Source organism: Rattus norvegicus, chromosome 15 (assembly GCF_021556685.1).
Source record: "Rattus norvegicus strain SHRSP/BbbUtx chromosome 15, alternate assembly SHRSP_T2T, whole genome shotgun sequence".
NCBI classification, from domain to species: Eukaryota; Metazoa; Chordata; class Mammalia; order Rodentia; family Muridae; genus Rattus; species Rattus norvegicus.
The window spans coordinates 85,810,314-85,827,637 of NC_141548.1; the positions used below are offsets into that span (position 1 = coordinate 85,810,314).

Genomic DNA, 17,324 nt, shown 5'->3' on the forward strand with positions numbered 1-17,324 from the left:
CTTTAGGAAGTAACAATGGTATAAGCAAATTTACAACTGTAGGACAGAGAATGTTTGTGCATTTGCCTAGTGCTGAAGACCTGAGAACTAGTGCTCAGAACGCAGGCAGCATGGTGCACAGTGGCAGATGAACTGTCCCCAAAGTCCCTGTCAGAGCTTTCGTACAAAGCATGCGTGATGAACGTGAACAATTTCTTGACCATCCTATGCCCTACCACTGCAAGTCCTTTAAAACAGAAGAAACCCGAGGGCGCTGTTAAGCTGATTAATAACCACCACGCTTTTTGTACAAGGTGATTTAAGAGTTAATGTAGTGGTTCTAGTGAAACAAGAAACAACATAACATACCCTGTTTCTGGAAGGCCTTAATGAGTAACGGTGTTAGACTCTGTAGAAAGATATGGATTTGGAAATAAATGGGAAACCCCATTGTGCTTTGTTTCTGATGCCTAGTATCGTTCCACGTACTAACTTACTGTAGGAAATAATATGTAATAATATTTAAAAACTCATTTGTAAGCAAGTACTACTGTTTGCTAATTACCATTCACATGTTTAAATATCTTAGCATGCGGGATTCTTGAAGCAACTTGTGAAGGAGGAGGCCGCAGTTAGCCTACCTGGTAACATTACAGTGCCGTCTTGCTCCAGCGTTTCGGGGCTTATTCTTATGGCTGTCATACTGTGGTTATTCACATCCCGATATAACAAGTAACCCTGGTGACACACAACAGTGCTGACTGTGTTACCATATATTTTCATTACCAACAGAAAAAGCAGCTGTGTGTTTCTGTATTTTATTTTGTTGATGCATAAAAAATCAATAATTCTATCTAAAGGATATTAAGATTAAAGTTTAAGACACAAGACCTACTTCAAATGGAGACAATTGAGGAAAAACTTAAAAGTGATCTTCTGGCCTGCAAACACACGTGCCACACGCACACAAGCACACACACACACACACACACACACACACACACACACACACTCTTTCTCAAAAGTTAAAGCATTTTCCATAACATCATTTCCTAGAAAAAAACCTAAGCCTAAATTAATGAGACATTTTAAAGCACACTGGGTTTTAAAAGACAATCACTTGAATGTGCCAGGAATTGATATAGTGGGAGGATTCTAGGATTCTTCATACATGTCTTGGTCTGAAGGCTCAAATGTTTGAATGCTTAGCCTCCAGTTGGTAGAACTGTGTGGGAGGGCTTAGTAGGTGTAGCCTTGTTGGAGGAGGTGTGCCATGGGTTAGGCTGTGAGTGTTTAAAAGCCCATCCCAACTCTCTTGTTCTTTCTCTCTCCCTCCCGCATCCCCCTCCCCCACCTCCACTTCTCTCTGACCATCTGTCCCTCTGTCTCCTTACAACTTGAGGATCAGATGTGAGCTTTCAGCTATAGCTCCTGCATCACATCTGCTGGCCTGTCACCACATTCCCCACTGACGACTGCCTAAACTGTAAGCAAACCCCTAGTTAAATGTTTTCCTTTATAAGTTGCCAGAACAGTATGAAGACAAAATAACAATTTCTTTAGTCTTCAAACTATTTTCAAATGCCTCTTTTATCATTTTATGCTGACAACAGATCCTGTTAGCTCAAGAAACCATAAAGTGTAGGGAATTTTTTTCCACTTTATACTTTTCAGAAGGAACCTGGGACTAGTCTCAAAGACAGGGATACAACAGAATTGAGTATTTCTGAACCTTTCTGTCCATCTTTCATTTACTTTTTCTTCAGAGGAGGAAAAGCAACTGTATCTGATGCTGAATTAGTAAAAGCAGAAGTCAGTAAGCTCCAGGGGCTTGCTGGTTTCCTTCCTTTGTGGCTTTCTGTATGCATCTCTAGCAGGTGGCTGTCCACTGGGCAGGCCGAGAATGTTTGCTAGACGGACAGGAACTACACTTGGAATGCAAGAGTTTATGACAAGGAGCACTAATTTGATCCTGGGCCACTTATTCATTTTCAATTCAGATTTGTTAATGAAGAAGGCTGTCTATGATTCGTGTCCCTAGATTCGCTTAAACAAGAACCCAAAGAAGGTGTTTTAAATTCCTCTTTAAATGTAAATAATAGAGAACAAAATAAACTGATCTGTCCTCAGTCACACTGTTGTTACAGTGCAGAGCCAGGCTTGTAATTGAACCACTGATCAATTCTGACTTTACATTTTTCCTTCTGCCCTGAACCATTACCTAGCTATCTTATGACAAACACAGCATTCTTACAGAAATTCACTCAACGAGTATGAGCAGATAATTTCATTTATTGAGGATATTCTCCTACCTGGGCATATCCTAACCAAGACTTCTTTTCTTTTCTGTTTCTGATACGAGATGTAGAATTATATATATGACCCTGTAAAACAACAAAAATTGTCTATGAAGTAATAATCACTAAACAATAAAAGTAATAAAAATGTACATAATATTTAGTACATGCATATCAATTATAATTTTCAGTAAAAGTAATAATTAGACAGTACTAAAGGGACTAGAACCAGGGTACAATCAGTCACTGAGTTATGGCTATTTCTGTTCCGATAAGAAGTGTAAAGAGTTACATTACCCTAACTGTTCCACTGTATCCAGAGCCTATTTTGTATAATCCATCCTTGCATAACAAATAAAGAAAAAATCCATCATTCTGAAGCAGACACTGGTCATCTTCATCAACAGATATTTCCTTTAATGGCCACTTGTGCATTAAAGCTGCTTTCTTAATGCCATTGCTAAACCAGTCCTGGACTTGAATCTTTCCAACCAACACTGCCTGTACACTTCTCTGTAGTGAATTTAGTATTGTTGGCACCTATTCAAAAGAAGACATAAAAAGACATTTTAATTTTTTTCAGACAAAGTAAAGATACTTGTATTATTGCTGGCAAAATAACTTATAAAGACTGATCAATATTTGGCAGGCTTGCAAAGGTACAAACTATAACTTCATCTGTAAGAAGTAAAGTACTATTCCTGCATGCTGTGCTGTGCTTACAGACAGGGGCCTGGCATGGCTGTCCTGAGAGTCCCAGCAGCAGCTGAAAGAGTCAGACGCAGATACTTACACCAACCAATGGACAGAAGCTGCTGTCTTCTGTGGCTGAATTAGGGAAAAGCTGGAAGAAGCTGGGAGACCCTATAGGAGGACCAGTAGTCACAACTAACCTGGACCCCAAGATCTCTGACCCTGGACCACCAACCAGGCAGCATACATCATCTGATGTGAGGCCCCCAACACATATACAGCAGAGGACTGCCGGGTCTGGGATCAGTCAGAGAAGATGCACCTAACCCTGGAAAGACTAGAGGACCCAGGAAGTGGGGAGGTGTGGTAGGGGTACGGTGGGAAAGGGGTGGGGAGTAGGTATCCCCTTGAATAAAGGGGAGGAGGAGGAATGGGATTAGAAACAGTGGGAGGGCAGACCAGGAGGGGCAATGAGTAATTAAAAAAAAAAAAAAAAGGAGAAGCCAAGCTCAGGCAGATTAGACTTCTTTAAGGATTCCTTCACTCGGGGTTGGGGATTTAGCTCAGTGGTAGAGCGCAAGGCCCTGGGTTCGGTCCCCAGCTCCGGAAAACAAAAGAACAATGACAACAACAACAACAAAAAGAAGGATTCCTTCACTCACTGACATTTGTAAATCTTGTCTATAACTAGTTCTCTGTCACTTTGATCTGTCATTGCTTTATGGAACCCAGAAGATGTTTATACGGTCTGCTTGGTATACACTAGCTTCCTTACTCTCTGTACATGGTTTTTATTTTCTCTTTCTGGTATATTCTGTATAAGTCCTTCCTTTTACCTCTAGCTAACTATTTGTGCTTTTAACCATACTACCATTATTTAACTCTGCATTTGATTTTCAAATTATAATCATTTGATTTTTCACTTCCTGGAGTTCTATTTGATTGTTTTTCTAATAGGACCACCTTTTATATTATATTCCTTAATTATAGTTTAAATATTTAGAGATTTTACCAAAATCCATTTGTTATCTTTAATGATACAAAATTAAAACACATAAAGCTTAAATCAAATGCTACACATTATTTGTATATCAACAACAGAGAGATCAAAACACTATATAATGAGAAAAGGCAGAAAACTTTTATAGACAGAATGAAGAAACGTACAATTTGGCATCTTTGAAAATTTCTTAACTGCTAAAAATATGAAATACCTGAATCGTTTGGCAAGCATGACTACCATTGTTGGTTAGGATAGCAGAGATGGCCTGAAGTGTCCTTCCTGTTTCTCCCCAGGAGGCCACCAGGCTAAAGAGGCAAGCACAGGAGAGTGCTGTGAGGGACTGCCCTGTGCTGTCATTCACCCCAGTACTCCGAACTGTAATCTCCAATAGGAGCTGGAAGAGAGACTCTGTGGATAGATAGAACAGGATTCCATTATATTCATCTGAGTTAAAGAGCACTGAATGTACACACTTATTATACCTTGCTCGCTGTATATAAATGTAAGGCACCTACAACCATTAGTTTTCACTAGTTCTTGTCTAGTTAACCACTCCACAATTACCGCATTTATATAACAAGGAATTAGAGAACGTTTAGTTCTATCCCTTACTTTTGTAAATGAAGTAATAAAATTAAGTTCATATAAATCAGTCTTGCTTATACAAGACACTCACCCTTATACAAGACTACTCACTGTACTTTCAGAGTGGAAGGAAGGAATGGGCCCATGGGCATAGTTACAAAACCACAAGAAAATAGCTATAGCTTTAATCTAAAAGCTTTACAATTAACATAATTTGTAAATAACATCTCACAATAATAGACATGGTATATAATTCATTTTTATTAAAGAATTCTCCCAGGGCAGAGCACAAAAAAGTTTCTTCTTTAATAGGTAACACAACTGAGACTCCGGCAAACTTCCCCTTATTCATAAAGCCATGTAGTGACAAAGGAGAAAAGGAGAATGTGTGACTGTTCTATATCACAGCACTGAATCAATACTGCCTGGGTGTTTCTTCAGCAGAAAGGGAAAGGGGAACTGAAAATTCTTAGAAAGTAAAATAAAGGAGAGTGGGGGGGAAAAAAGTCAGATTGACAGGAAAAAACCTCAGAGAGATAAAGAGGAACAGGGAGAAAGAAAGAGAATCAATGCTGCTTCACAATTCTCTGAAAATGGGAAGGATCTTGTGATTCATTCAGTAATTCATAGGAAGGATCATCTCGCATCATTTCTTCATTCTCCTAATTCCCAAATAACCATGTATGTTCTTCCTGATTAACTCTCCCTCTTATTTGTCACCGTCTTCCTGACCATGGGATCTACTGCTAGTGTTAAAGGAGCTGCCAAAATAGTGCTCAAAATCTAACATTCACTATTCTTCTTTCTCACTTAGAATCAGACAATTTTCAAATAAAAATTCTACTTATCTGCTTAAAATACACTCATTCCTTTGTTAATATAATTTGTGGCAAGATCTCTACCTACTGAACCATCCCCAAGATAAATTATTTTAAAGATTTATTTTATTCTTATTTATATGTGTATAAGTATCAGTATGTGGATATGCACACAAGAGTGCAGATACCCAAGAAAGGCAGAAGCTAGCACTGGATCCTCTGGAACTGGAAAGACTAGAGGTTGTCAACTGCCTCATATGGGGTTTGGAAACCAAATTCTGGCCTCTATAGGAACAATCGGTACTCTTTTTTCTTTTTTTCTTTTAATTCGATATTTTTTATTTATATTTCAAATGTTATTCCCTTTCCCAGTTTCCCAACCATAAGCCCCCTATCCCATCCCCCTCTCATTCTTGTATAAGGGTGTTCCCCCTTCTCAACAACTCCCCCTTCCTTTCCCCACCCCCCTGACATTCCCCTACTCTGAGGGGTCCAGCCTTGGCAGGACCAAGGTCTTCTCCTCCCTTGGTGCCCAACAAGGGCATCCTCTGCTACATATGCAGATGGAGCCATAGGTCTTTGCATGAAAAGTCTTTGGGTAGTGGTTTAGTACCTGGGAGCTCTGGTTGGTTGGCATTGTTCTTATGGGGTCGCAAGCCCCTTCAACTCCTTCAATCCTTTCTCTAATTCCTCCAACAAGAACTCCGTTCTCAGTTCAATGGTATGTTGCTAGCATCTGCCTCTGTACTTGTCAGGCTCTGGCTGAGCCTCTCAGGAGACAGCTATATCAGGCTCCTGTCAGCATGCACTTCTTTGCTTCATCAATATTGTCTAGTTTTGATGGCTGTATATATGTGGCCTGGATCCCCAGGTGGGGTAGGTCCTGAATAGCCATTCCTTCAGTCTCTGCTCCAAACTTTATCTCCATATGAATATTTCTGTTCCTGCTTTTAAGGACTGAAGCATTACCACTTTGCTTGTACTTGAGCTTCCTGTGGTCTGTGGATTGCATCTTGGGTAATTCAAGCTTTTGGGCTAATATCCACTTATCAGTGAGTGCATACCATGTATGTTTTTCTGTGATTGGGTTACCTCACTCAGGATGCTATTTTCTAGTTCAATCCATTTGCTTATGAATTTCATGAAGTCATTGGTTTTGATAGCTGAGTAATACTCCATTGTGTCGATGTACTACATTTTCTGTAGCCATTCCTCAGCTGAGTAATACTCCATTGTGTCGATGTACTACATTTTCTGTATCCATTCCTCTGTTGAAGGGCATCTGGGATCTTTCCAGCTTCTGGCTATTATAAATAAGACTGCTATGAACATAGTGGAGCACCTGTCTTTTTTATATGTTGGGGCATCTTTTGGGTATATGCCCAAGAGAGGTATAGCTGGATCCTCAGGCAGTTCAATGTCCAATTTTCTGAGGAACCTCCAGACTGATTTCCAGAATGGTTGTACCAGTCTGCAATCCCACCAACAATAGAGGAGTGTTCCTCTTTCTCCATATCCTTGACAGCATCTGTTGTCACTTGAGTTTTGTATCTTAACCATTCCGACTAGTATGAGGTGGAATCTCAGGGTTGTTTTGATTTGTATTTCCCTGATGACTAAGATGTTGAACATTTCTTTTGGTACTTCTCAGTCATTCAATATTCCTCAGCTGAGAATTCTTTGTTTAGCTCTGTACCCATTTTTAATAGGGTTGTTTGGCTCTTTGGAATCTAACTTCTTGAATTCTTTGTATATATTAGCCCTCTATCAGATATAGGAGTGGTAAAGAGATCTTTTCCCAATCTGTTGGTTGCCGTTTTGACCTAATGACAGTGTCCTTTGCCTTACAGAAGCTTTGCAGTTTTATGAGGTCCCATTTGTTGATTCTTGATCTTAAAGCATAAACCATTGGTGTTTTGTTCAGGAAATTTTTTCCAGTGCCCATGTGTTAGAGGTTCTTCCCCACTTTTTCTTCTATTAGTTTGAGTGTATCTGGTTTGATGTGGAGGTCCTTGATCCACTTGGACTTAAGCTTTGTACAGGGTGATAAGGATGGATCGATCTGCATTCTTCTACATGTTGCCCTCCAGTTGAACCAGCACCATTTGCTGAAAATGCTATCTTTTTCCCACTGGATGGTTTTAGCTCCTTTGTCAAAGATCACATGACCATAGGTGTGTGGGTTCATTTCTGGGTCTTCAATTCTATTCCATTGATCTATCTGCCAATATCATACAGTTTTTATGACTACTGCTCTGTAATATTACTTGAGGTCAGGGATGGTGATTCCCCTAGAAGTTCTTTTATTGTTGAGGATAGTTTTCGCTATCCTGGGTTTTTTGTTATTCCAAATGAATTTGCAAATTGCAATATTAATAAGATTACTGATGCAACTATCCCATGAACCAACAAACTGACTAATCCTTAACCTGTACTACCTTTTGTTCGGTGCCTTGGGTTGGGGATGAGGTATAATAAAGGCTGTCTTTAAAGTTTCAGCATATCTCCCCTGTCAAGAGAATATCTTGTATACTGTATGGATATATCACCTGTCAATTAAAAAACTTATGACTTACAGAAAAGGAAAGAAGAGAAGGTAGGACATCCAGGAGGCAGAAAGGATTCTAAGATAGTGCCAAGCACAAGAGAGTCCCCCCAGGAAGATGTGACCAAGACAGGCACAAGTTAAACATAAAAACTAAATCACTATATTTGACCAAAGAAAGAAAGATCTGGCATATAATTAGGTTCTCAAAATGTGGATCTGATAAAATTCAAATAGGTGGGGCATAGTTGTACATATCTATTAACACTGGTACTTAGAAACTAGGGCAGGAAGGATAAAGTTCAAGGCCAGCCTGGGCTACACAGCAAGGCTTTGTTTCAAAAAAACAATTTAAATAAAAAAGAAAACTGACGTGAAGCCAGATACAGAGAACATAGAATCAGAATCTAAGTCAATCAACAGTGTTGCCAGGCCACCAGCTGCAATATATTGTCCAAAAACGTATTCAAAATATCAATGTTTGGTGCCAGCTTAAAGCTACTGAATGAAAAACTACATACCTGGGTCACAGATGACTTAGACACAGGCTAATGTTTGAGAATCATATCTGTATGGCTTTGAGGGTATTTTCCTATATTATTAAAACAATCTAGAAAATTCCAGACTGACAGGATACCCATGGTTATCATCAGAGAAAAACAATAAGCCAAGTAAAACTTATGCTTCACCTACATTTCTATCACATGGCAGAAAGTTCCTATCTTCCTTACATGGTTATATGTTAAGCCTAAGTTATTCATATGAAAAGCAAGCAACACTAAAAAAACATACTTGAAGAAAAGTCAGTATCTTTATGTAATGAATCTTGCTAAATAAGACCCTTTCTCCCCAAAACAATTTTGTTGTTATTGTTGTTTATGATGTATACAAAGGAATGGACTCTCTTTAGAAATCACTATGCTGCTTGAGGTTTGTGACACTTATTTCTTTTCCTTGCCTGACTGTTTTAAACCCTCTAGAGCAGTGGCTCTCATGCTCAACCCTCCCACAGCTGCAACACTTTAATACAGTTCTCAGGCTGTGGGAGCCCCAACCATGAAGTTATTTTGATTGCTACATCATAAGTGTAATTTTCTAACTGTTATGAATCACAATAATATCTGTGTTTTCTGATGGTCTTAGGCAACACCTGTGAAAGGGTGGTTCAATCTCAAAGGGGCTACAACCCAGAGGCTGAGCTCCACTGGCCTAGAGTAACCAGTGGAGAAGTTTCATATTTGCTATTGGCCACAGGGATTCAAGTTCAGGGGCATTTTAGGGTTTGGGTGTTATTCTGGGATTTCAAGGACTTACATTTTGTTGCTCTCCTATTGTTACAACAACCAAGAAACACCTCTGCCCAAACCATAACTCTTTAGACTGCATCTCCAGTAAAGCACAGCACAATAACAGCAAAGTTACACTCCTGCTTTCTCTGTGCATGGTTCCCTTTCACGTGCTTCACTCCAGCATAAGCTCTTACCTAGGACCTCTGGTGGCTCTGATTGAAGGCCTTCTGGCTGCTGGCCTTGAAGCACATTCAGCAGGGCTTGGAGGCTCCTTAGACACAGGGATGGATGAGAAAACCGAGTCTCCTTGATCAATTCAAAGACTTCACAAAGCCCAACCTCAATAATCTGTTTAATATGAAAAGAAAATTAGGCTTTCTAATATATAAGTAAATGACACTTTCTATAATCTAGTTTGTGCGAGTTATCTCAATATTCAATAAAGTGCCATGATGTTTAAACAGAAAAGCAAGAACACACCACTTTACTTTTAATTTTTTAACATGAAGATTTTGAAAACCATGTACCTATATACAAGACTAAGAACAAGTCACATTATTTAAAGACTAGTTTGGAAACAATGAACCCCTAGAAAGGGATGTTGAATAAAACCTTGAAAACTGAACTCAGGGACAGATGGTATTCACTCAGAAAAAATGGACTCTGTCAATTTATATAATGCATTGGTTGCATGCAATTAGCTTTATTACAGTACTCACAACCCAAAATAAAGACAACACATACTGCACAGGCAGCTTCGAAAACTGAGTGATGTCACCTCAGCCCTTCCTGTGATAGAACAACTGCAATGTTATCATCTACAGCTAGTGCCCCCTTCATTTGTCAAGATAATCAATCATTAAGGAGCTAAAATCGACTTAGTGAAAAGACCACTGGTATTTTAGTTAAATCAGAATAGTTCTTATTGGGCCAAGAAATGCCTAATTCTCTTTAGCAAAAGAAGTAAATCTTTAGTTAGAGACTGTAAGAGTAAAGTTACAATGAGCTGCTATGATAACTCTGGAAGACTAGTAACACAACACTAGACAATAAAACTCTATTTCTCAGCCAACATCAAGATTTTGAGAATGAGATATATAACTTCAGAATGTAAATTATGTACAGAAGTGACATTAAGAATTAAAATAAGGAGCTGGAGGGATGGTTCAGCAGTTAAGAGCACTGACTGCTCTTCCCGAGGTCCTGAGCACAACTCCCAACAACCACATGGTGGCTCACAACCATCTGTCATGGGATCTGATGCCCTCTTCTGGTGTGTCTGAAGACAGCTACAGTATACTCAAATAAATCTAAAAACGAATTAAAATTAAGACCAAGTTGTAAAAATGCTTCAAACAATAATTCTAAGAACAAAATAGATAAGTGGCTATTAGCCCAAATGCTTGAATTACCCTAGATGCACAGAACACATGAAACTCAAGACAGATGATCAAAATGTGAATGTTTCACTCCTTCTTTAAAAGGGGAACAAGAATACCCTTGGCAGGGAATAGAGAGGCAAAGATTAAACAGAGACAGAAGGAACACCCATTCAGAACCTGCCCCACATGCGGCCCATACATATACAGCCACCCAATTAGACAAGATGGATGAAGCAAAGAAGTGCAGGCCGACAGGAGCCGGATGTAGATCGCTCCTGAGAGACACAGCCAGAATACAGCAAATACAGAGGCAAATGCCAGCAGCAAACCACTGAACTGAGAACAGGACCCCCGTTGAAGGAATCAGAGAAAGGACAGGAAGAACTTGAAGGGGCTCAAGACCCCATATGAACAACAATGCCAAGCAACCAGAGCTTCCAGGGACTAAGCCACTACCCAAAGACTGACCCTGGGCTCTGACCTCATAGGTAGCAATGAATATCCTAGTAAGATCACCAGTGGAAGGGGAAGCCCTGGGTCCTGCCAAGACTGAACCCCCAGTGAACATGATTGTTGGGGGGAGGGCGGTAATGGGGGGAGGATGGGAAGGGGAACACCCATAAAGAAGGGGAGGGGGAGGAGCTAGGGGGCTGTTGGCCCAGAAACCGGGAAAGGGAATAACACTCGAAATGTAAATAAGAAATACTCAAGTTAATAAAAAAAAAATGAAAAAAAAAAGAATACCACAAAAAAAAGAAAGAAAAGAACTTGCTGTAAAAAAAAAAATAGGGCAATAATAGTCTTTCTGTTGAGATTTTTACATTATATTTATTCTACATATGATGCAAATATTATACATTATATAAATGCACCCTTCTAAATACTTGTTCTGTGCAACTCACTAAGAAGATATGAAGATATGCTGGGCCTTGTCTTCTGAGAGTTGGTAACGTAGGAGGGTAAGTGAGCCATGTACAGAACTCTTATCCAAAACAAATTCCTGTTTAGAATTTATTACATTATAGTATAACTGCGTGCATTTATTTTCATTTCCTAACTAAACTATCCCTCTATGGACAAGAAACATTTCCCTTGATTAGCTCAGTGTTTAGCAAATATAGAGACACAATTAATATTCAATTAATATCAATTAACTAGCTACTCATCTGTGTACTAAAAATTACTACAATTCAGAAACACAACTGGTTTTCTTAGACAAAAATGAGATTATCTGTAGATAAATCCTGCTGTTCTAGCTGTCATTTATAAGGTTTCTCAAGTGTGTAAATGTAGAGAAGTCAAAATAACCAATATGACTGTCTTTACAGAAGGTATCTAAAATCCTAGCCTTGACTATAGGTAAGTTTAGCCAAGTTTATACACAGAATTTCAATTTATTAAACTCTCCTATAATTATTTTCACCTGTTGTGGTTTATGTTGATGGGATGGACTAACAAATGAAAATGTGCTAGGCTTTCTATAGGGAGCTATGTACCTGGAGGAAACCAAAACACTCAGTACTAACGTGTATCTCTCTTCTCAAGCAAAGGAAGACAACACTATTCTAGTACTTAGGGTTGCTTATTCAAAGATACATATTTATATCTTATTCTATATAAACAATAATGACTATTCATAACTCACAAATTCTTCAGGGCTGACATTTTTGGATGGGGCTCATTTATATGATGTTTCCTGTTATACAGAAATGTCAGAGCTACGTAATTTTCTAGTGGGATTCATGCTTCCCATCTCACGAGGCTTGGTGAATATTTTATTTTAAAATAAACTTTTATGTTGACTAATTTATTCAGTTCCTAAGTAAGTAATTCTTTCTGAGTTTGTGGGCAGCAGTGTACTAGGGAACAAGAACAAAGCACTAGGATACATTTTCTAGTAGAGACAAAAAAGAAATCAATAGTAACTTGTCTAGTGTCTTAAAATTGACAGTGTAGATATAGTAGGCTATGTAGGACACATGGGACAGAGGACATAGCAGTAACTAAGGTAAGTCAGATGGCAGAAGCTAGAGCACAGAAAGCTTCATATGCCAGCTAACTGACACAGCTGCTGTCTTCTACAGAAAACATCCAAGATGTTAGGCAAAAGAACTAGAACCAGGTACGTATCTCTGCATAGTTCCTAAAAGTTACTTAGATGTTATTTAGCCAAATTAGCTAAAGGGTGGTAAAGTAAGATTCAACAGCAGGTAGGTGGCTGGGTGTTCTTAGGCAGTGCTGATGAGGGCTGGAAATCTGTGTGACAAGGCCTTCATCACGAGAATGGTTAAAGAAGAACTGATAGGGAGTACTAGATTAGCTACAATTGCATATCTGTAACCAGCTAGAAGGAATTTATTTTGTCTCTCGGATTCAGAAGGATCAGTCCATGACTGTTGGACTTCACGCACTTGGGTAGAATATGGTATTGAGAACATGGAGAGGACAGATCTGTTCACCTCATGGTGAAGAAGGAGCAGAGATGGAAGCAGGATGAGTTTCAGAGTCAAGATCCTTTCCCAGAACCTGCCTCCAGTGCCTTCCTTCCTCTAGCTGAACGCTGCCACCTTCTTCTACAGTCTGCAGCACCTTCCCAGATAATGCTACAATCCTTGGGTGACATTTCATATCTAAACTGTAATGTTTGGTAGGTAGTTCACTATAGAAGGCTGAAACAGATGGCAGAATGGGCATATTGTCAAGGTTTCAGAGTGGCAATGTCACCCATCTATGGGAAAAGGGAAGACTGAAGGAAGACTCCTGGGTAGCTGGAATAATGATGATATTTAGCTCGCTCTCAACAACCTGGATTTAAGGCAGGTATGTGGCCAAAGCCCTAAGGAGAGACCAACCAGAAATGTAGATTCAACAGGTATCTCTGCGTAGACAGAAGCCAAGAAAAAAACTATGAGAAATATAAGGAGTATGAACCAAAAGAACTGTTTGAAAGCACAGATTGGTCTTTAAAAGTTGAAGGACATTTCCCTCCTGGCGTGAAGAGCAGGGCAGCAAACACTCAAAAACTAGCCGACAGGCTCACTGTGTGATAGCGACAGGCTCACTGTGTGATAGCCGACAGGCTCACTGTGTGATAGCGACAGGCTCACTGCGTGATGGCCGACAGGCTCACTGCGTGATGGCCGACAGGCTCACTGCGTGATGGCCGACAGGCTCACTGCGTGATGGCGACTGGGAGCACAGTCACCCGGGCTTACAGGCAAATTCATCTTTCCCAGCTCTTCTCCCTCTCATGCCTCCTCTTCCCCTCTTCTTCCCTTTTACGTTTGATATTGCTATCATTGTAAATACTCTACTATTTGCTTTATTGAAACAATCTCAAGAGACAGTATACTTTTTAATGACATAGAAATTTGTTTCTGTTTGAGTTTTTTTTTAAAGTATGTAAGCATTACAACTGATTTAAGACTTAATAATACAAAACTGCTATACCCAATAAAGAGAAATAATACAAGAGAAAGAAAACTCAGATGAGAAGGAAAAAGAAAGGCACATATACCAGAAGAGCAAGACAAAATCCATGGTGAAAGGAGAAAAAGAAAACCTACCTTCAAATTCCCATCACTTCAAATCATAAAAGCCTCACCCCTCCCTTGCGTCAGTTCTGATGGGATGCTACAGGCTGCCAGGCGCCCGCAAGCTCACTCTCCACCCAGGAGGTACTACTGCTGCATAGGCCTCTCTGCGTCCCCTCACCTTCATATCTCTCAATATAGCATCACATTGAGTTTCTAGAAACTCCACTTCCTTGCATATAAAGTATTTATATTAAATTACAGGATACACTGGGAAGTAACTAAAAAGTAAATACAACTATGCATTCTACTGTTTGGCTCTAACATGACTTTTTGATTGGATATTTTCTTTATTTACATTTCAAATGTTATACCCTTTCCCAGTTTCCCCTCAAGAAACCCTCTATCTCCTCCTTCTTCTATGACAGTGCTCCCCCACCCACCCATCCACCTCCCTCCCACCTCCCCACCCTGGCATTCCCCTACACTGGGGCATCGAGCCTTCACAGGACCAAGGGTTTCTCCTCCCATTGATGCCCGACAGGTCCATCCTCTGCTACATATGCAGCTGGAGCCATAGGTCCATTTCTGTGTACTCTTTGGTAGGTAGCTTAGTCCCTGGGGGATCTAGGGTGTCTAGCTGGTTGATATTGTTGTTCTTATGGGGTTGCAAACCCCTTTAGCTCCTTCAGTCCTTTCCCTCACTCCTCCATTGGGGACATGGCATTCATAACTACAACTCTCATTTACTGAGTACCTGGTATGTATGTGCTGGGTACTCTTAAGCACTCAACATTCATAAACCCATTTAATCTTAACTGAAATATTATGAGATACATAATGCTCTCAATATGTAGATGATAAAGTGGAGGTACCCAGTTATCCAGCATTTAAAAACTATAATTTTAATGGTATTTCAACTTAAGCAATTTGGTTTTTAATCATTAGTCCCTGAGTCCAGAAAGCAAAGTATGTGGTGGAAAATAGAGCATTAACCATGTGTTCTTTTGTGTTTTTTTTCTTTCAGATTTCCTTTTAGACATTGCCAGTCATGCTAGGAAACTGTTAAGAATGGATGATTCTTTCTTCACTACTCACTTACACTAATGTTGGAGAACAGTTTAATGACCAACTTTTCCTAAGTGTTTCTAATCTAGAGCAGAAACAGACACCAGAGGAAAGGGAAAAGGAGGAAGACACACATTCTGAGAATGCCGGTCAAGAAGCAGGGACATTCACAAAGCTGTCACTCCCTTTGCTTATGAAGTAGAAACCAAGTCAAGGACAGTGCATATTTAGGAACAGCCACCACAGACCACAAAAGGGAAATCAGCCCAGGGACATGGGCTCCATCTGTCTCCACAACTCAAGGAAGGTACATGTAAAAAAATATTTATAAGATACCTTGTAAATAAGTTTTCCAGATGGATTTAATGCACCCATTAATAATATATGAATCATTTTTGGTAAAATAATCACTGTTAAGTTTATTTATAAGAAAACAATATGCATGAATCCTACCCAAACCATTTTGAAATGATTATATTTTCCCTTTTCTTAGAAGCACTATAATAATGCTAAGGTTAGTGATGTGGTCCACGAACAGCACTAGCCTTGGACTATGAGGACCTGGACTGGATCCTCCTTGCTATGAAAGAAGAAAATGAAAACAGAAACAGAAGGAAAGAAGGATAAAGGGAGGAAAAGAAAGACTAAATCTCCTGTATGTATGTATGTATGCATACATGCATGCATGCATGCATATATGTGGTATGTAATAAAATTAGTCACAAATCCTTAGAACAAGGTACATTAAGAACAGTTTGTTCAGCTCTAATAGGAAATAATTTATATGCTTCTGGTAAGAGGACATGACATCAGAACAGTATGGACTGAACTGTGTCTCATCTTATTTTTTGCCGTAGGCCAGGTAAGCAGAATAGTAAGAAGACAGCTAAATAGTAAACAGGTAAGACAAAGCTTTCAGTTTAGCTGCTGCTGAGGAAGTTTTCTGGTTCTATTTTAAGGAAAAATGTAAATCCGGGGCCTGCTCAGTCACATCCTCTTCACGCTCACCGTAAGGGAAGCTCACAGGCTCCAAGCTGATCCATCTGCCTCTGCTGGAGGCCTGCACACGACCACAGCCACGCTACAGCTCTTGTACACTAACAGCCTTAACAAGCTACAAACCACTGACCTTGCAGCCTGTGCTCCCCATGCTCATCCGCGGTGTTTCCAATTACTGGCTGTTAGCTGGTTAAAAGTCCCCCAAAGCAGACCTAGTTTTACCCATAAGCCATGTCACTTTAATGCACTGTTTTAGAAAAAGCTGAGTATCTACGGAGTCTGCGTGCCTGTTTGATGACCAGAGCACTCATAGGCAATGCATCTAAACAGAGTTCTGTGGCTGACCTTTGGAAGCTTGATGGGGAGCTCTCTGGACTCCTCTTCCTCATCACTGTCTGATTCTCCACTCTGTACAGAGTTCCTCGATGCAGCTGCCAGTGATGCTTCCTTTTTCTGCCACTCCAAAACGCAATGCCGTACATTACAGTAAATGTTGAAGGCTGAGGGATTGCTATGTAGTTTGATATCGGGGATAATTACTGTATTCTCCAAGTTTTCAGACTGAAATATAAAACACAACACTTTATTCTCGTTTACATTCTTTGTAATTATCATTTCATTGTACATAAAAAGTATAGACAGATTAAACTACCTTGCATATCTTACATAAGTGAAAAAACTATTTTATTAAATTTCAAGTACCAAAAACAGGCAGAAAATGTCTCTCTTCTTTTATAAAGTATTGAAGAGGAGCAAGAGATGATACTTCTTTAAATAAGAAATAAGTTAAATCGTCATGTAATTTGTGAATATATCTTTCAAAATACTAAAAAATAAACAACATAAATATATTAAGAATATATTAAAATAATATATAATAGTATTAATCAATAAGCAATGTTGATACAACATCCAAAAACAACGAGTATAATTAATTCCCCAAAAGAACAAATGTAATAAAGTAGTAATCACAAGATACTATACAAAATTGACAAAAACCTAATACCAATACCACACAAAAAAAGTATAAGCAAATCAGGAATGGAAGGTATTTTCTCAACTAGACAAAGGATAAGTACGTCATAGCCCGTCAGACATGGGAACAGACTGCCTCACTCCCAGGACTGAGGACA

General features: G+C 39.4%; 1 protein-coding gene across 25 annotated transcripts in view; it reads right to left on the reverse strand.

Moving 5' to 3' along the window:
* Positions 1 to 17,324, reverse strand: part of Mycbp2 (MYC binding protein 2) — a 238,672-nt gene that overhangs the window by 185,683 nt on the left and 35,665 nt on the right. For all 25 annotated transcript variants that reach the window (NM_001106055.2, XM_087585430.1, XM_087585423.1 and 22 more), the window contains 6 exon segments: positions 621 to 717; positions 2,292 to 2,363; positions 2,574 to 2,816; positions 4,184 to 4,380; positions 9,404 to 9,557; positions 16,537 to 16,752. In NM_001106055.2, coding sequence (NP_001099525.2) covers positions 621 to 717; positions 2,292 to 2,363; positions 2,574 to 2,816; positions 4,184 to 4,380; positions 9,404 to 9,557; positions 16,537 to 16,752 — 979 coding nt within the window.